At 40.2% G+C, this 20565-nt stretch overlaps 1 protein-coding gene across 3 annotated transcripts in view; it reads right to left on the bottom strand.

Annotated features, from left to right (window-relative positions):
* Nucleotides 1-20565, bottom strand: part of LOC120776780 — a 174440-nt gene that overhangs the window by 7023 nt on the left and 146852 nt on the right. For all 3 annotated transcript variants that reach the window (XM_040107761.1, XM_040107759.1, XM_040107760.1), the window contains one exon: nt 4148-4343. In XM_040107761.1, coding sequence (XP_039963695.1) covers nt 4148-4343 — 196 coding nt within the window. The remainder of the gene's footprint in view (nt 1-4147; nt 4344-20565) is intronic.

The following is a 20565-nucleotide window of genomic DNA, read 5'->3' as shown; positions in this document are numbered from 1 at the left end:
TTTGGGATCCGGTCCCTCCTGAGCTCGATTCGCTTGAACGCCGAAACCTTAAGGCTACTCTTAAATGGGCTAGCTCTCTCTTTCTCTCTCTACACTTACGGCAGTTGTGCGTCGCTCATTTTGGCCTTTGCAAATAAACACGAATTAGCCATAAATAACATTCAATAAGGGAAAACATCAAAACTCTAGAAGCACTCGGCTTGCCGAGGGGTCCTCATTTGCATTTACTCCCCCGAGCCTTAAGTGTATAAGTATGTCGGCAAATGAAAAATGAATTATGAATATGTTATTGCCGACATATGCACATGGCACATGCCACACATACATACTATACATGCTTATAACGCTGCATATGCGTGGTGAGCGCACAATGGCGGTGGTTGTGCGTTTGTTTTATGCCGACATTAAAGGGTTTTATGCACGTTTCATTGCGGAAACAATTAGCCAACGGATTTACGCTTCTCACTCGACAGTCGCGCGCACTTGTGAATGCAAATATGCGCGCTCACAGCTACAGATACGCCCATGGAGCATTGTGTGGCCACTCGAAATTACAAGAGCATGTTCATTTTTCGGTTTCGAAAGTGCGCGCCATTAACATAGCAGAATCTGCTAAGAGTGCCGTTCAAATTCATCATTCGCAAGCCCATTAAATTTAAATTAATATTGTATTAAATATTAAAATTATATTAAATATTAAAGAGCTGCTTTCGCATCAAAAGGGCTATATTTTGAATAAACTAAAGGAAAGCTCAGATATTATTTGTATTTGGTTTCTGTTAGAGTTAGGCAGAAGCCCCATCAAATAAGATGATTTAAAATCGTGCGGAAGTGGGATTTACTGCAGATGGAGACAAGTCCGAAAGCTTGGTGCGGTAAGTCTGGTTTCGTTTGAATATGCAAGCAAAGATTTCATGCTCAGCTGCATAATACGTTTTAGGCAAAGTGCCTCAGGTATTTATCATTTATTAAGACATAACTTTCTCAGTTTATATCAACATGTATCTCTGTGTGTGTGTGTGTGTCGATGATAGGATGTGCTAAGTGTCTTGCTTGTAGTCAGATAGCTTGCTGGCTGCGAAATGACAACTTCTTGACAACCACAAGTATGAAGAATGTGTCTTCCAGGTCACTGCACTTGGCTATCTGCAGCTGTACGCTTGGTTTGAGTGAATTGAAGAATATGAACATACAGTCTATTACAAATATTACCGTGATTACAGACCAGCACTGACGAGTTGGCGAGTAAATCACAGGCATAACCACATAGCCAGCGCAGATGGCACTGTGATAGAGTGAATTGTGCATTAATAAATGCATGCATATTCTAATTTGGCTAAACATAAATACATAATATTAAATTGCGCTGCCGATGCCAGCATGAGTGTGTGTGAATTTAAAGCGAAAAGGCACAAGCATTTATGCAAATATCACTCGTATGCAATATTCATGTGTCATATTCCGGAGGTCTACGCCGCAAAGTGGTCGCCCAGTGACAGAGCGCCCAGCAGCGACAGCGTTAGGAAGGAAGGCGGAAGCAGCAGAAATAAAATCATTTCAAACTTTGTTGGCTGGCACTTAGCCCGGTGACACTTGGTTGCTCATACGCCCCGCTGTCCCAGGCATTGCCATTCATTGCTGCCGAGGTAAGTTTTAAACACCGCGCTCATGATATTTACAATTTAAACTTATTAAGTAATAAATTCTGTTTGTTATTTATTTGTGGTAATTGAAAAACTTTAAACTTTAAAGTAAATTGTTTTCGAGCCCACCGAGCGCCGAGAAGTGGCGTACAAAGGCAAAGACGAAGGGAAAAAACTGTTTGTTTGATGAGCACAAACTGTCAACAGTTACTGGCAAGCAACATATTTTCCTCGTTTTTTGTTTTATTTTTTTTTTTTATTTTTATTTTTTTTTTGTTTGTCTTCGAAGTCTATTTGAAACTTTTTGCTTTTCTTTTGGAGCTCTGTTTCTGTTAATATTTTTATTGCGCTGGCTCTGTTCTTGTCGCCTTCTATGGCTCGCCATCCATCATGCGCCTTGTAAGCGCCAACAGATATGACAAACCGAATTTGTGCCGAGTCTTTGTGGACTTGTGGTTGCTATATACATACGTACATACATATGTATATAAATACTCATATATATGTATACGTCTACTCATTTATATAGTAAATAAACTTAAACTAAATTTCGTATATAACTCGCCGGTAGATTTAAGACCCATATTGCATTAGGGTAGCATATAAATCGTGCAGTACAGATTCCATATTTGTATTTTTATATGTAACGGTAAATGTTGTTTATCTTCATTTCGTCTATTTTTTTGCAAGACAATCACATTATCGCCCGTATCTCTTGTGCTACATTCGTACAGGCTGGAAGTCAGCTCCCTGAGCTGCTTTCATATTTGACATTGCTATCCCGCAGCGTGTGTGATCTGATGTGGACGCATGCTCATGCCAAAAGCCATGAGTTAGGGATGCCTTGAGACCACCGAAGGCCATTTATTATGTTCGGTCACAAATTCACACGCTTCACACACAAATAGTTGTATGATGTTGTTATTTAAATCACCATAATTATTTGCAATACTAAATATTTGCATATGTTCACGCACATCTGTGTGTGTGTGTGTGTGTGTGTGTGTAAAGCCAGACAAACACATGTCAATGTTACTTAAATAACCAGTTTAATTAACATAAATGCTCAATATGTCGTTTGTAGAGTTGTTGTTGTAGCGTTGTTGTGATGTTTGAACATTTGCGGCAAACCGAAGTTAACAACAACTGGTTATGTAGTAATGCGCATGCTTTTCGATAATTGATTGAGGAAATGCCAACAAACCCGAATGCAAATATGCCAGATAACAGTCGGAAGAATGGACAGACAAAACATGAAATCATGCGAATTTCTATGCAATTTTGTACTGACTGGCGAGCAGAGACGCTCATTTAGACGCCATCGTCTATTTTGGTTTTGTATTCAAATGCTTGTTACTGGAGAATTCAATAAGTTTTCGCCTTTGTTCGCAAGCCTCACAAAAAGTATTAATTAATGGATGTTCATTTAGTGCAAAGGTCAAGGAACCCATCAACGGCAGATCGCAGTGTGGGCGGATGTGGCCACAAGAATGGACCAAGTACAGGCGGCACACATATTTTACTTGCTCTTTGACAAGAATTTATGAATTTTTAAGGCATTTTAATTAAAGTAATTATCTTCGTGTGTCCTCTCTACTGCATGTGTTGCATAAAGAAGATTTGATACAAGCAATTTAGTAAAATTAGTTATTGTCTTCTGGTTTTGCTGCTCACACATCATCTTCACCTCAATGGCAGGTCTGAGCTCTGAATTGACGGCTTTGGGGATTCGAGACACTAAAAATCGCTTGGTGCGTTTGAGACTGTCACCGCTACTAAGTACGGTGCACTTTAGCTTTAGCAAATCATCATTTGTTGGTGCGCTCGGGTGGATTTCAAACCAGGAGCTCCTGCGAGCAACGTGTTGGTGACAGTCTCCTATGAAAATCTGTGAACTTGTTGTTATTCTTTTCCCTATTGAATGTCTTATTATCAGCTAAAAAGTGTCTACTCTTTGATGAAATTTAATTTGCTGCTTCAAATATAGTCCAATCCGTCTCCATGCGCAGCAGCTGGTGCGTGTCTTGTCTTGTCTGCTTTAACCTTTTGAACTGGAATGGGTTTGTTGCTTGTTGTTGTTTGATTAATTCAAAATGACGAAATTCAGTTCGGATGCAACATAACAATCGAAATGCGGAAATGCAATTGTCTGCGCAAAGCTTAGCAATTGATTTGGCCCAAACTAGCTTTCCGTACAAGACAAGAACAATGCATCGCAGTTCGTACTTTGTAGCCGTAGAAATTAATGTTCGTCAAACTGCGAGGTCGGAGGAGCGTCAGAAGTGCTTATATTAATGAACAGCCGGCAATTTTCTGTACTTTGTGTGTACTTCCTTTCGATATTGCTTATCTACGAAACTAATTTAATGCAAATAATAGATGTTATTGTAAATTTGTTGTAACAATGTTCCGTTAAATGCAAATATGCAGCTTCTATTTACTTGTAATTATCTGCTTGAGCTAGATTATATACGAATTTGGAAATATATGTAAATATAGCTCACCATTGTCGTCGTATATAATGCGAAAAGAGTCCGAATGCAGATGGCCGAAGAACTGCCCCTGGATGATTGAGGAATACTTTCGCACCAATTCCAGATAGCGTTTATTATTCGTTTCGGTGAAAGTGGTGCGACCATTTTGCTGCAAGCCGATGAGCCGTTCATCCGAACCGGGTGGAATATGTCCCACAATGTAGACCTGTTGAAAGAGAAAGTGACATTATTTGTAAAAAGCTTTTAATTTTTAGATTGTTTGTAAACTCCACAAAATTTTGAGAGATACAGTTACTTTTTAAAGTTATGTAAGTTTATATATATATTTATTCGACCAATATTACCAACCGCAAACGTCAGCAGAAAGGTTAACTTAATAACAAACCTTCGAGTAAGTTAGAGCTCGCTCACTATAGTAAAGAATGTGAAAGCTACATACATCATGTCGTGCCCTTGAAATTTAGTAAAGATTGAGGTTTTGCACTGCGACCTACGGTCTATTGTGTCCTCCTTTATATCATATACGGTCACCAAGGTCAAGCTTCCTGAACAATTCCAGGAACCTGCTAGGCGCAACTGAGGTGATGTGATCACTGGCCACGTAGATGGAAGCTAGGGTTTTTAGCCTGCTTCTACAAATTTGCTGGGCAATCCAGAATTAGATGTTCTGGAATTTGTTCTAAGAGACTATGCCAATATTGGTACAGATAGTTTGGTATGCGGTCCCACAATACCTGCTCCAATGCCTTCCGGTGTTTTCGAGCCGTCAGTGTATCACTGTATAATGCTGCCTCTTATCAGTTAGGAAAGCTTGGAGCCATTTAACTCCGCCTTGCTGTCGAGAATAACTTAAAAATTCTTTGTAAAGTTAATCCCCTTTGTAACGCCGTTTCTTGGAAGAAGGGCCAGTGGTGTGTTTTCTCCTAGGGCTTTAATTTGTTGAGACGACATTATCTTCCCTTTGCCGAAACCCTCTGCTGCCATGAGAAGCATGGTATGTTTCGCTTCCTGTTTAATCACTAGATGCATCGGGGTGAGCTGCAGTATGATTTCAAGTGCTGCAGTGCGGCAATTACGCATTGTCCCTGAAGTGCAGACAAAGGCGAGCGTTTGCAGCTTCGATAGTTGAAGGCCTACCGAAGTCTGCGCTGCCTTAGATGCCCAAGCAACCGCTCCATAAGGGAAAATTGGCCTCACGATCATGGTATGCAGCCATCTTATGATACCTGGACAGCGTTAGATCTACATGGCAACTTCAATGTTAGGCCAAGGAATTTGACCCCTTTAGACACCACAAACTCTCTGCCTCTGAGTGTCAGGGACATCAAGCACGGAAGGTGTCTTCGCTTAGTAAAAGGGATTTTTGCCGGGTTGATGTTTAGCTCTACCGTGTTGCACATCCCTTTGCTAGACTTAATCTAATTTGAACCATGTTGCAGGAAGTGTTCTCAAATTTACCTTGCGCCATTATGACAATGTCATCGCTGTAATTCTGGCAACGAATCGCATTGCTAGTGAGTAACTCAAAGAGCTCATCTACTACTACATAGACTCAATAGAAGGGAGGATAGTATTCCATGGTTATAATAGTCATGGCCACCAGCATTTCTCAAAGGCTTGGCCTAGGGCAAATACTCGTTCCAATGGTGAAAGCGTCAAGATTTCTATATTCTTACTTTGCCTTTCTATACAGTACACTTAAATGCTCTCGTAAAATTCTATTAAGCTTCTTCATTGACTTACTCACAAAATCTATTTTCGAATCGATAGTATTACAAGAAGCCCTTTAATTGGAAAACTCAAGCACTAATTATTACAAGGTGCGTTCCAAAGTAAACAGGACTTAAAAAAAAAACAAAACAGAACAAATGATTTTTTCGGAAAAATCAATTTATTTCAAAACAGCTTTTCATGGGCAAATGCATTTTTCCAAAAAGGAAGAAGTCACACGGTGCCATATCAGGTGAATACGGGGAGTGGTTAATGGTTGAATGTGATTTTTTGTCAAATAATCGTCCTTCGAATGTTGGATTCTGAGCAATTTTTGGTCGTCAGTGAATTTGTGTGGAACAAACCGTGCACACACCTTTCGTAAGCAGAAATGTTCGGTCAAAATACGATAAATCGATGTTTTGGAGATGTTCAATTCCATTTCAATGATGATTTTGGCTGAGGTTTGATGAATTCACGCACAGTTTCGATGGAATTTCCGGTAGTCACGGATTTTGTGTTCTCACAACCACTTTGAAAACGTTGAAACCACTTGTGCACTATGATACGGGATAGGCAATTATCGAAATAAACTTGTTTCATCAATTGAAATGTTTCGGTAAAAATTTTACAAATTTTGAAACAAAATTTAATCTTGGCTATTTGTTCGAAGCTCATTTTCGCACCACTAACACAAACATACTGACACATCAAACGCAATAACTTCACTTCCAATCCATGAAATGTCATGAAATTCTCACTGGACAATCGACAAAGATAAGATTTTAACGCACCAGTCGACATATAGATGGCGCCACCAGGGGGCGGTAGATTCAAAAAGTCCCGTTTACTTTGGAACGTACCTTGTCGAACTAAATACCCAGTCACTTTAAAGAAATCCCCAATCCAAATAAGTGGGCCAACAAATAAGTTTATTAGCATTACAGGTATTACAGGTGCTAGTAAAATACATAAGTACCGACTTAATACCCATTTGGGTCTCCCTTAATACATAACCAAATACCACACGCACGACTCGTACGGCCTGAATACAAACAGTTCAGCAGTCGTGTATGACAAAGCTTAAATAGACGTAATTAACAGGCTAAGCTTCGTGTCACGCGCTGAAACATTTTAATTTCAAAATTAAACATCAACAGTTTAAAAGAATATACAAATCTGCCGTCGCATACCGGCTAACTACCGTCTCAGGCTGGCAAGTCAACTTGTTTAAATATAAATGGATGTACGAGTACATGCACGAGAGTATTTAAGATTAAATCAGCTCTGGCAATGAGGCACAGACAGAAGACAAAGGAAGTCACGGAGTTATATAAGTCGGTATGTACATACTGTGCACAGAGGCCTGTGCTAGATCCCATGTTCGTGGACACACGCGCAGACATACCTAATATCGAGCCTCTAAGTTGTGTGTCGAAAAGGCGTTGCCCTTTCTCTCTTGTACCCCGACCCGTTGCGGTTGAGGCCGACTTAGAAGTTAAACTATTAATTTGCACACAAACGGCTGCAGAATTTTAGTCGAATTAAGTAAAAGGCAAGCGTTCAATGTTCTGCTTTAAGTGCTCTGGCTTTGGAACAATAAAAACTACAAAAGCAACCGAGTGTAGCCTTAAGTGGCAGCAGCAGGCGAATAAACGGCACTTGGCCTTGTAGGAATAATTTACCACACCGCCGTTTAGAGCTTTAACAGGGCATGACCAGCAAAGAGCACTCGCTTTTAAATGTCAGTTGAGCTAAAAAATACTAAAATGTCCAGAAACGCGTGCTTTGGGTATTACTGAGAAAAACCGAGGCATATGCTGAATAAATAGATTTTATGGGCAATTTTAGTGAATGTTCTTATTAGGCCTTTTTCTCTTTTATTCGAATCGTACACAAATAAATAACCTTTTTCGATTTGCCAAAAGATACTGAAAATGTGAAGGGAACACTTTTCCAGCCCTCCGAATGACAGTGAAAGCATAACAGCTTGAGATGGAGAACCTGATTCCCCAATCGATGACGATGGAGCGGACATGACCACGAAGATCTTTGATTATCAATTAAACATCTGAAGGATAACAAATCGGCGAGGACCGATGGATTGCCGACCGAGCTTTTCAAATACGGCGGCGAAGAACTGATAAGAAACATGCATCAGCTTCTTTGTTGAAAAGGGTCAGACGAAAGCACGCCCGACGATTGGAATTTATGTATGCTTTGCCTAATCCTCAAAAACCATGGGAAAAACCTCCTCAACATCGCATATAATGTTCTATCGAGCGAACTGTGTGAAAAATTAAAGACCATCGTCAACAAACTGATTGGACCTTATCAGTGTGGCTTTGGGCCTGGAAAATCAACAACTGATTAGATATGCCCCATGCGTCAAATCCTGGAAAAGACCCGTGAAAGAAGAATCGACTTACATCATCTCTTCGTCGGTTTCAAAGCAGCTTTCGATTGCACGAAAAGGAGCTGCCTTTATGCCGCTATGCCTGAATTTGGTTTCCTCGAAAAACGAATACGGATGTGTAAACTGGCGTTGAGCAATACCAAAAGCTTCGCCCGGATCGAGAAGGAACCCTCCGAGCCATTTGATACGAAACAAGGTTTCAGAAAAGGCCACTCCGACTCGAAGACGTAGATCATTTTGTCTATCTTGAGAAGTAAAGTCTTCTCTCGACGATTAAAGACCAAACTTTGCAAATCACTCATGATCCCTGTCCTGCCATATGGTTCAGAGGCATAGGTGAGGATAACATTTGATGAGTCGGAGCTACGGTTTCGAGAGGAAGGTTCTGCGGAAGATTTATGGTTATTTCGGCTTTGTAGGGGCGAATACCGCAGTCGATGGAACGGTGAGTTGTACGAGTTATACGACGACATTGATATGGTTCAGCGTATTAAAGGACAGCGGCAGCGCTGGCTAGGTCATGTCATCCGATTGGACGCAAACACTCCAGCTCTGAAAGTATTCGACGCAGTATCCGCCTGGAGAAGCAGGGGAAGAGGAAGACCTCCACTCCGTTGGAAGGACCAGGTGGAGAAGGACCTGGCTTTGCTTTGAACCTCAAATCGGCGCCACCTTAAGAAAAGAAGAAACGACTGCCGCGCTGTTGTTAACTCGGCTATAACCGCGTAACCGGTGTTTACGCCAATGAACAAGAATAATGTGGAGCGCTACGTAAGTGGCGAATAGAATGTCGTGCGAAACTGGTAATCGAAATAAAAAAATAAGGATTAGGCTACAGATTTTTAAAAGTTAATATATTTGGTTCATATATAAGGAAATGTAAATGAGTACCTCCTCGGAGTCTTCGATGAAATAAGTTTAGCTATTTAGAGAAATTCAAAATAATCGACAGGGTTTGCAGCCGATACTTCAGTATTACTCTTTACAATAAAACAACGTACGGGCTAAAGGGGCGTACAAATGCAATAGATTTTTTTTCTGCATATTCTGTGTTAGCTTGAGTCGCAATAAAAAAGTAGCTGTGTGTGCCAGCTTAAATTGTTGTCCTTTGGAAGCTTATTAAGCTAGTTTGTGCCCAACCGCGGCGCCACTTGTTTAACTAGGCCCATTACTCGCGCTCCCTTGCGGACAGCATTCCCTTTATCCTTTATTTATTTATGTGCGCACACTTGGCTCCCCTTGCAGCCACACTACTGCAGGGACTCTTTAATCTATTTATGTAAATTTGATCCCATTTCGGTTCACATTCGCCGGGGTTTGCTCTCAACTGCGAACTTTTCTCAAAAGCCACTTTACCTTTGTTGTATACATTTATATAAATACAGTTATACAAGTGCACAAACACCTTTTTTTAAGCTTTTTAACAGACAGTGTTCTTATTCTTCTCCGGCCGTGGTTGAGTATGCAGAGGTATGCAGGAGTATGTGTAAATGTGACTTGTCTCGCCACACTGGAATTAAGTCAACCGCCAAAATGGGAGAAGCGAGTAAATTATTTAAATGAGATAAACATAAACTGCAAATCTACTTATGCCGTTTTCCACAGGCGCACCGAGGGCATCGGGAAGGGTTGGCTAAAATGTGCTTGTTTGACCGCTGGAAAAATTGCTCTTAATCACTGCCACACTTGGCTGCAGTTAGTAAAAAGTTCTGGGCAAATTTAACTATTGCCAACATGCCCAGGAGCTTTTGTATTTTATGTGGATTTGTATAGCTTCTTTATACAAATTCTTACTTCATACAAGTGTATGTGTGTAAGATTAGCTCCCTTTCCATTGTAACTGTTCGTGCTTTTGTTTTCTTTGTGTGGTTGTTGGGTGCTCTTAAACTTTTTACATGCTCGGGTGTGCAGTACAAGGGGTAGAAAGATTTCTTTTGTAGTTTGGGTGATTTTTGATACAAATAATTGTGGAAGAAGTGATCTGACTTTGCTATATTTTAGCCGCTAGATAACACATGTAAAGCTTGTGGAATATATTTAAAATTTGCCAGAAGTACCGACCTCGCAGTCTTGTGTCCTCATTAGCCATACGATATGCCAACATTTGGGAGTAATTTGTCTTTTTTAGGAGTGGATAAGTACCGTTAGTTGCTTTATCTGACGCTTAACTTACTTTATTAGAAAATAGTATGATTTCTAAAATATTAGAGGTTGAAATTCGGCGTTTGTAAACTATCCTTTTCTTACTGTGGCAAAGCCATGTTGCGTACATACTTTATAGGTTAATAAGTTTCACATTTGCTTTTGCTCATAATGTGCTTAATTTTTTCGAACGGTTCTAACAGCAAATTCAACTATCAGGGAACTGCTGTTGAAGGCTTCCACACATTTTTTTGTTTGTGGACCAATATATTGCTAGGGATTTTTGTCCTAACCCATATGTATGAAAATAGGCTAAAGCTGCCATTGTGCCAGAATTTTGAAGCTCATACCTCGTTTTGACAAAGCCAATGAGAAATCTTTATCTAAAACCACCCAACAAAAAATTCGAACAAAACACCCGTCGCTAGAGCGGAGCCTTGTGAACACGAAAAACTGCTGTCAGAATTACCGTGGACATTTGTGACAAACAAGTACCCGGAAATTGTAAATAAAACGCAAAATAATAAATTATTTTCAATATCCTTCAAAGCAATCCCCGCCAAATGCAATTTTCCTGTCTTCAAAACACTTTACAGAAGCGTTTTCTGGGATGGCCTTGAGGTCCTTCTGTGAATTTTGTTTTAACTTTTGTTTCGATCGACTGAAAACGAGATCAAATTAGTCGACACAGAGCGACAATTTCAGTTTGGTTAAACAAAAAGAAATCACAATGGAGTAAAATCTATTACAAGGGTTAATCGAAGGTATTTGTTGCGTTTTTGGCTTGAAATACGGTGACAAACGCGGCTCGATGCGATGATTCATTACCATCGTGAAAAATCTCCTTATTGACCGTCTGTCCTCCCGGAATAAATTCATGATGCACCAAATTATGAATATCGAAAAAAGCAATGAACATCACCTTGATTTTTGAGCATCTTTGGCGTGATTGTTGATCTGTTTGAATGTCAACCTCATAAACCCATGTCTCGTCGGCAATTATAATGCTCGCCATAAATGTGGGATTAGAATTCGCACAATTAAGTATGCCCCAAAAGACTTCTTGCGGTACTCTTTTTGAAAAAAATTCAATTTTATTGGTAGTAGTTGAGCTTCATAACCAAAATATCCACCAAAATTATTCGAACGGTCTCGCGTGAGATGTCGAGCATTCTTGCTAACTCTCTAACACTTGGCTGACGATTTTCAAGCACCATATACTTCATTATACCCTGAACAGGGTATATTAAGTTTGTCACGAAGTTTGTAACACCCAGAAGGAATCGTCGGGGACCCTATAAAGTATATATATAAATGATCAGTATGTCGAGTTGAGTCGATTTAGCCATGTCCGTCTGTCTGTCCGTCTGTCCGTCTGTCTGTCTGTCTGTCTGTATATATACGAACTGGTCCCTCAGTTTTCAAGATATCGTTTTGAAATTTTGCAAGCGTCATTTTCTCTTCCAGAAGCTGCTCATTTGTCGGAACGGCCGATATCGGACCACTATAACATATAGCTGCCATACTAAGTGAACGATCGGAATCAAATGCTTGTACAGAATACTTTCTCATTTGACAAGATATATTCACGAAATTTGGTATATATTATTTTCTAAAGCAACAATGTAATCTAAGAAATTGTTCAGATCGGTTTACTATAGCATGTAGCTTCCATACAAACTGAGCACATAGTTACTAACAGAAATGCATCTGTGAAGGATATTTAGCTTCGGTGCAACCGAAGTTAACGTTTTTTCTTGTTTTCTTTAATATTTTCTTTAGTTGAAGAGGTCGATAGTCGTCCAGCACGAGGCATGTCTTCAACGATCTCTCGACCATCTTTGAAGGCTTTGTACTACTCGTAGATTTGTGCTTTTGATTAAACCTTAAGTCTTTTCCTATATTCGCAATGACTCCGCAACCGAAATTTGGTTAGAAATACACAATGTGAGATAAGTTCTTTGTTCGATGTTTTTATCCAATGTAAAAATCACAACGCACTACTGAGGTGTACCGACTTAAGTAGCTGCTGTAAATAAGCTGGTCGACAGGTTGCGCTCATATTTGGTAATTAAAGACAGCTCTACCAACTTAGCAAAATACACTGTTTTGAAATATAAATTATCCGTCGAATTTGATTACAATTTCCGAGTGTTTTTTTGTCAAAATGTAGATATTCTATTGAAAATGCGCATTAAAAGCCTTAAAATTCAAATTTATTTATACTCCATTCATGATTTCTTTATGTACAAGTGTACGGATTATTTCATAAGTTTACTGGTGGATCCGACCACGCATTGCTGCGGTATACATTTTATACTATTACTCATATGATAAACTATTCAATACAGCGAAAATTTTATTTACGAATAAAAATATAGGGGAAAATGTTTTTGTCGGTATAAGAATCTAAGGGATAGTACTAGAGGTTTAATTTTGAATATGTTCATAGAAATAAATTTCATTGCAAAGAATAACGAATTTAAGGCTGCTTTCTCAATGTCTTGTACCAGCCTTTCTGTCCAGTTAATAGAGCTGTCCGCTTAATATATTTTACTTAATAAACATCAAAAATGTGCATGGTTAATGGAGAGGTCTGCTTAATAGAGCGTCCATTTAATAGAGCTTTCACTGTGTATTTTATTTATGAATTGTTTTTACTATCCTATCTTCTAAGTTTGTTCAAACCGGACATAGTGTGCTAAATTTTACTAAAACCGGTTCTGTAGTTTAGGAGTCCATCGCGGACAAACAACGTGACACGTACTTTTTATATATAAAGATATAACAATACTTTCGTAGCAGCCATATATTTGAGTTAGTTCCGAGGTAAGCATCTTATAACAAGTAGAAAGTAGTAGAACTAGTAAGCCACTAAGTGTGCTCAGTTGAGAGAGTCGGGCAGCTATGTGGCAGTCCTCACAGTTATCAAATTGCTGGCCTTCTGTATTAAAATCGATACTAAGTTCTCCTGCACTAAAACTTGTTATATACAAATTTATAGAAATCTGTCTAGTATATGTATATATATAGTGCATATAGTGTATGATTTACTATTTGCTAATAATGTACCTATACATACATATATGTATAAAAGTACTATATAGCAAAGCAGTTGTTCTCGTTTTTACATAATAATACGTGCTGTGGCGGTATGTGCTCTGTGCGGGGGTCTAATAGTGACATTGGTGTGGTTTACGCCAGCTCAGAATTGTATTTTCCACTCTTGCGGCTTAAAAAGGATTAAAGTGGTTTAAAACATGTGCAACATGCACACGGAGCGGCAAATAAAGAGCAGAAAATGCATTAACAAAGGTGCTGGGAAAAATATATTTGGTTTCATTTCGCCGGGTGTGCCAAATAAATAAAGCCCGCTGCCCCGCTTTCTCCGCTCCCGCCACAATGCAGGCGAAAGATAAACTAAAATTTTGCAACAAACTTCCTGCTCGTAGATATTTATTTTGGCCAATTGCCCACCTGGTGGCGAAAGGTTAGTGACCAACAATGCGTCTTCGAATGTGGCCTTTGTTGCTGCGCTCTGCTAATGCGCGTGTGTGTGTGCGTGGACCGAGGCTCCAAGACCAGTGCAGCTCGTGCCGCTTACCCTTGTATACATTTTGTAATGCAGCGCACTTAAAGTAGATTATGTTATTAACAAGTGACCTCCATGGCACTTGTCTGCCTGTGTGAAGGTATGGGGTCACCGCAGTGCATGTGTAACGGTATGTTGTTTGCAAACAAATATGGGCACGTATTAGTGTGTTGTTCTGTTATTGCATGAAGTTGAGTCGGCATAACGTCTGTCTTGCAGCTCTTGCCCGCAGGGACCAGCAAACACATCCGTTCGGTGTTCAGTGTGAGTCATATGCCAACTAAATTAACATGAAAGGAAGACATTTTTGAACAAATCAGGAAATCACAAGTGAACATTTATGTTCGAGTTTTGATTTGGAAAATGGATTTTCATTTATTGAAAGTTGTCATGGTCCACTGTTATGTTGTGATTATGCAAACCATCGCTTATAGGAAACGTGAAGTCACTGACGAGTTCGTTGATGTCGTATTACTCCCTTGAGGAAACCTGCGATAACATGAGAAGTTGTTAGTTTAATTCGACATTACTGTGTTTTCGGAACAAAAACCTTTCTTTACCCAAAACCGCTGCTCTGTGCTCCTCTGTGCTAATTAGGCGCTTTAAGGGTTCATATTTCACTGAAGCGGTGAGACAGCGGCTCATTTTTGTCCCTTCTTTAAGGGATTACGTTACGGTTTATTACCGCTGTCAACTCGCTTGTCCGTAGCTCCTCGCATTTTAGCACTCTTTCTGTGCGGTGCCGACTGTTGAGCGAGATTTTGTGTCTGCTAGTAATTCGACTCCGAAAAATTGGAGTTCGTGCTGCCCCCTTTCGGGTTTCTCAACTTTAATTCAGCGGAGCGGCAAATGGGCTCGCATCATTCATTGTGATTAACTAACCGTTGCGGCATTGCGCAGGAAATGCAATAGACCGGTCTGAAATTATAATATGCAGTTGGTGGCAAGGTGGTTGACATTCGCTTTCGCATACGACCCATAGAAACTTAAGCTTTAAACTTCGTAGCCAAGCGTCTAATTTGAAGCCACTTGTGTTTGCACTTGTGTCTCACGTCTTGCTTCCTTTTCTTGCTGCTGACCTCCTTTGCATTGCTAATTTGTATGTAATGTAGTAGCAACAACAACAATGTGGCACATTGCGCCATTCCCATTCAAATGAAGCAACAACAAAAACAGACACAAGCAGTTGCCACTTGAAATCTGTGACTCGCCCTCCTTTTGCCCTGAGAGACACATCTCAGTCCGAATGCCGCTTCAGCCCTCCATTCAAATGTCCGGCCATCCAATGGTCCATCTGTTTATCTGTCGCACTTCAATGTTGCATTAGTTGCCGCCCTGCTGTGCTCGCTTCCCGCCCGTCCATCCGTGCGCCTGCCAGCTGCTGGCGTTTTTCATCTGCCTTTTGTTTTGCAAAGTGTTGTTGTTGATGTTGGTGTATCTTTAGTGTGCACCTAACTCATCACTTAGACAGCCGGAATTTAATTAAAATACCAAAGCGGGTTAAGCGCATGAACAGCATCAGACTACAAAGCAACTACACTGCCAACAACAATGGCGGCAGCAGCGTGATGCCGTGACCGGGCGGCAGGCGTGAGCAGCTTGCAACACAACGTGCAACGTACATCTGTACGTGCGCGTTCTAGAGCACGGTAATAGAAAGAAATTGTTAACAAGCTGCTGTCTGTCCGTCTGCTAGTCTAATTTTGCTGCTTGTTCTGCTCTCACACACACGCTCATATTCACGCAAGTAGGTTTGTGTGTGTGAATCTGCGTGATGTCTTCGGTCTTAAATTAGCATTGCATTACTTTTCAATGCAAACTCGCCGGACTTTTGGAAAAGAAAAAGTTTTCCAGCAATTTAAATACTTTTTACTCTTTCTCTCTCTCTCTCTCTTTGGCTTGTTCGGCACCTTTCTTTGATTTCTGTTTTATTTTTGCTGTTATTTTAAGTGGTTGATGACAGATAAACAAACGCGGAACGCACAACACAAAAGATCAACTTAACAAGAGACGAGCGAGTAAGTTTGTTTGCCTTATTTTCACAATGTGATTTCGGGCTTCAACAGATTTCTTCGACTAGCCTTCCTGCTCCTTGCAATATTTCGCTGCTTTGCGAAATAATTTTGTTTTGACCAGTCAACTAATGTCTCAAAGTCGAAATGAATGCACAAAAATTTACATTAAAGCAGCCTTCAAAACTCGGATTAAAGGGTCGAGCATTTGAGCCAACTTATTCAAAGTTAATGAACCCATCTGAGTTCATCAAGGGTAGTGAAAAATCGTGCAGTGATTAACAAGACAAATCATGTTCTTCTGCCTTCTTAATTAGTTTGTTAGGGTGTGCCGGCTTATATTGGGCATTTGCATCAAGGTCAAACATGGAAATTCAACAGAAAGTTAAGAAGCCTATGGGTATCATAGATAACTAAGGCTGTGGGAGTGTCTCGCAATCGGCTAGTATTCGACCTGAAGCTTTCATATTATTTGGCAAATATGTCTGGATCTGTTACGCAACACACAATATTTTTGTTGGACGAAATCCAAAATTTATTATTAGAAGCTAACTCTGAGATGAGACGGGTATCGACGCTCCAAATGTCACTTCAGTTAATCTGAAAATCTAGTAGAAAGCGCAAAAAGTCTCGTGTTATCCCCTCTATTTTCATTGAGCTTCACCATTTTTACCGAGTTTTGTAGTTCCATAAATGAAATATTCGCTGTCATTGGACTTTTTTGGTTAAAGGGGCGATAGAAAGTATTGCTAACATTATTTATTTTATTTGGTTGAAAGTAAAAGCTGAGTTACAGTTAGCTGTTTCTTTCCTTCAGCTGCATTGTTTCACATTTTTCATAGAATTGGTCCCTGCTCCTTGGACCTCGTCTTCATTCACATACGTATTTATGCTTTTACGTAAAATTTGCTTTTGCTAACTAACGAGCGATCCAAGTAGAGGTACTTATTTCAAGGGCCTTTTTTTGACAGATCACGCGTGAGTCGTGTCAAGTTGTTATGTTATTTTTGTCCAGTATTGTTTGGTATTTAATCGTGGAGAGACTTACGCCCAACCAACTTTTACAAATCTTTCAACTTTGTAAAAACATATAACAGTAGTAGCTGCTGGTGTACACGAAGACCGTGGAGAGTCGATTCCGCGCAATTCGCAGCAACTCGGATTGACGTATTGAACGACTTGTCGCATTATACGTCGAGATCTTAAATTCAAAGCGTATAAAATATAGCTTGTGCAAGAACTGAAGGCGCTCGGCCTTCCCAACGAGATCGCTTCGATCTATGTGCTCTTGAAAAGTTCAAAAAAGATCCGCCGTTTTCTGCGATAAGGCTCATGGGTGTGTAAACATTCAGAATATCGCATCTGGACGAAGAGCAACCTGAAGAAGTTCTACAGCTACCATTTAATCGAGAAAAAACAATAGCTTTGTGTGGTTTGTGGCCGGTGGAATCATCGATCCATATTTCTTCAAAACTGACGCCGGTGAGAACGTAAACGTCAATGACGACCGTTATCGCGCCATGATAACCGACTATTTGATGCCTGAAATTGAAGTTCGTGATCTCGGCGATATTTGGTGTGAACAAGACGGCGCTACTTCCCACACATCACATCAATTGATGGATTTGTTGAGAGAACACTTCGATGAGCAGATAATTTCACGTCGACTGGGCACCAAAATCGTGTGATATCACACCGTTAGACTTTTTCCTGTAGGGATTGTAAAGTGCGGAGATTCCCTCTTCAAGTCAGGCCGTCATCAAGCGTGTCATTCATCAGTTACCAATAGAAATGTCGAACGAGTCAAATAAAAGTGAACTCAACGAAATAGAGATAATCTTCAAAAAAATAAATAACAAAGAATTTTCTTTCGAATGATAATAAACATTCTCCATTAAATTTGACGCTTCTGCGTTTTTTTCTTTGAAAGAGTAGGGAACCGCGAAATGGATCACACTCTTTTTAAAGTTTAGGTGAGCATTTGCTCCTTTGTCCTTCATAATATAAACTTAAAGAGTTTACCATTTTTGTTTTCCGACATTCTGTTTTGGTTGTCATCTAATAATTACTAGTTTTTGCTCCAAATGGGAGAATAGGAATTAAATAATGCGCAGACTCTTTTTGGTCTCTTGGAAGGAAGAACCGTTTGTATCGTGCTGCTAATTCAAGCATACTAAAGCCAAGCATTTCAGAATATGAAAATCATTAACTCATGCATATGACTAACGGCATATTTGTAGTGAGGCTGCTCACGCTGGTCTGGCGAGCAGTGAGGTATGTGTGATTTAGCTTTTCAGCATGAAAATGTGGAATTACTGGTCATTTATTTTGCCATTTTCCATTTCATGCATATTATTCCTTAATTGCGATGTGTGTAACGGTATGTAATTCGACCACTTCTTTCTTATGTGCTCCTTTTATTTTCATATTTCCACACCGGCATTATTGTTTGTTGAGGCTGCAATGGGTTACTGAATGTGGGTTTCTGTTAATTTTGCATCTATCTACAAATTGTTTTTGTTGTGCTATTCTCTTCTAACAAAAGTCTATAAAAAGTAGAACAAATACGAGCACAACCTATATTGGTATTCACATACACAGGATCGAAGCCGGCTTATAAAACAGGGTGGAAGTGGGTTGTCTGTATGTGTGTTTGTGTGTGGGAAGGTATGCATTGCGTCAGCTATTAGAATATTACTTTGCTTATAACGTTAGTGCCAGCGGCTAATGGTACATTTTGATTGGCTTTGCTTTTTATATTGACGTTCGACCTTTGACAACTTGTATTGCCACTAATGCATATACCTTTTCTATATTTATAAATAATAGAATGGGTCATGTGAATGGCCTGCGATGTTTTTCGTTTTAGCTTTAATGGTAGAGAATACAAAGAGTACATATTTAAGAGCATTTAAATCAAGTAATCGCGCTTTAAAGGAACCAAGTTATTATTTAAGGAGCTCTTCTGCAATATAAAGAAGCTTTTGAAAGCTTTCGACGACTTTCAGTAATAGATAGTTAGATGGGAAAATTGAGGCTTTGAATTGCGACCTATTTGTGCCCTCACTTATATCTTATGTGATCACAAAGGTGCAGTATCCTGAACTATTCTCGGAGCCTGCTGGGTGCGACTGAGGTGCTGCAATCCCTGTCCATTTAGAGGAAATTTAGGGCCTTGAGCTCGTTTCTGCAAATTGCTGGGCGATCCAGAAACAGGTGTTCTGCACTTTCCTGTTCCATGACGCAAAACCGGCAGTTGGACTAGTGCTTCTTGAGCCTGCAGTGTCCTGTATAGAGCTCGACCATGAGGGAAGTTGATCATTTCCTTAAACTTGGCGAGGTTGTACCCTCCCAGGCTCACTGATTTGTAAGAAAGACTTCTGCCTGAAAGATACCCGGAAAACATCCCATCGGTATGGATAGTTTGATCTGCTGTCCCACAATGCCTGCTCCAATGCCTTTCAGTGTTTTCGAGCTGTCAGTGCTGCCCTTAGTAGTAGGTGGAATCGTTCCAATCCGCCTTACTGCCGGAAGTAACTCTGAATTTCTCTTCGGAACTCCGAGTCTTTGAAGAAGTGCCGATGGTGTGTCTACCCCTAGGGCCTTCATTTGTCTTTCATCTTCCCTTTGTCGAATCCTTCTACTGCCATTAGCAGTATGCTATGTTTCGCTACCTGTTTGATCATTAGATGCAGCGGTATGAGCTTAAGCATGACTTCATGTGCTACGGTTAGGCAAGTGCGCATTGCCCCTTAAGTGCAGACACAGGCGTGCCTGTGCAAATTCTTTAGCTGAAGCCTTACGATCATGGTATACAGTCATTTTATGATACCTGCCTTGCAGCCTCAGGATCTGCTGGTTATGCGACTGCATATAATGAGTGTCTTGGTGACTATGGACAGTGTTAAATCCACATATCTAGTCGACCGTCTAATGTGCGGCTAATAAATTTGACTTCTCTTTAGACACTTCCAACTCCCTGCCACCGAGTGTTAGGGGTTCCAATCCGAAAAGAGATCTTCGCTTTTTAAAAGGGATAAAGGTTTTTTTTGACGCTTTGTCATTTAACCCTACCGTATTGCACCATCCCTTTGCTAAACTTAAGATCCTTTGAACTATGAGGCAGAGAGTGTTCCTAAATTTGTCTCGCTTCATTATGGCCATGTCATCGGCGTACCCCTGGTATCGTGAGCAGCTTAAAGAGATTATCTACTACTAGCATTCATAGCAGTGGGGATAGAACTCCACCCTGTTGGTAGCTCCTCGTCGTAGCAAGATGAATATTACTCTCCCCCATAGTGGATCGTGAAATTTTCGGTAATAATAATACTGCCACATTTTTTAAAAGCTACATTTTTACCTAGTCTACTTTACAGAGTGTACGGTACTCCAACGAAGCTGATCAAGATCTTAGTAAGTAATTATAGTGGCCATCCCTGGTAGAACTGGCTCTGACTTTGCTGATCGAAGGCGAATAGGCTAATCATGCTCACCGGTGGCAGCGCATTGATCGCATAATACAATTATGTATGGGCTAGTTGGCACACACAACCAC

This window comes from Bactrocera tryoni, chromosome 5, assembly GCF_016617805.1.
Source record: "Bactrocera tryoni isolate S06 chromosome 5, CSIRO_BtryS06_freeze2, whole genome shotgun sequence".
Taxonomy (NCBI): domain Eukaryota; kingdom Metazoa; phylum Arthropoda; class Insecta; order Diptera; family Tephritidae; genus Bactrocera; species Bactrocera tryoni.
Note: the sequence above shows the minus strand (reverse complement) of the source record. Positions and strands in the feature narration are given on the sequence as shown.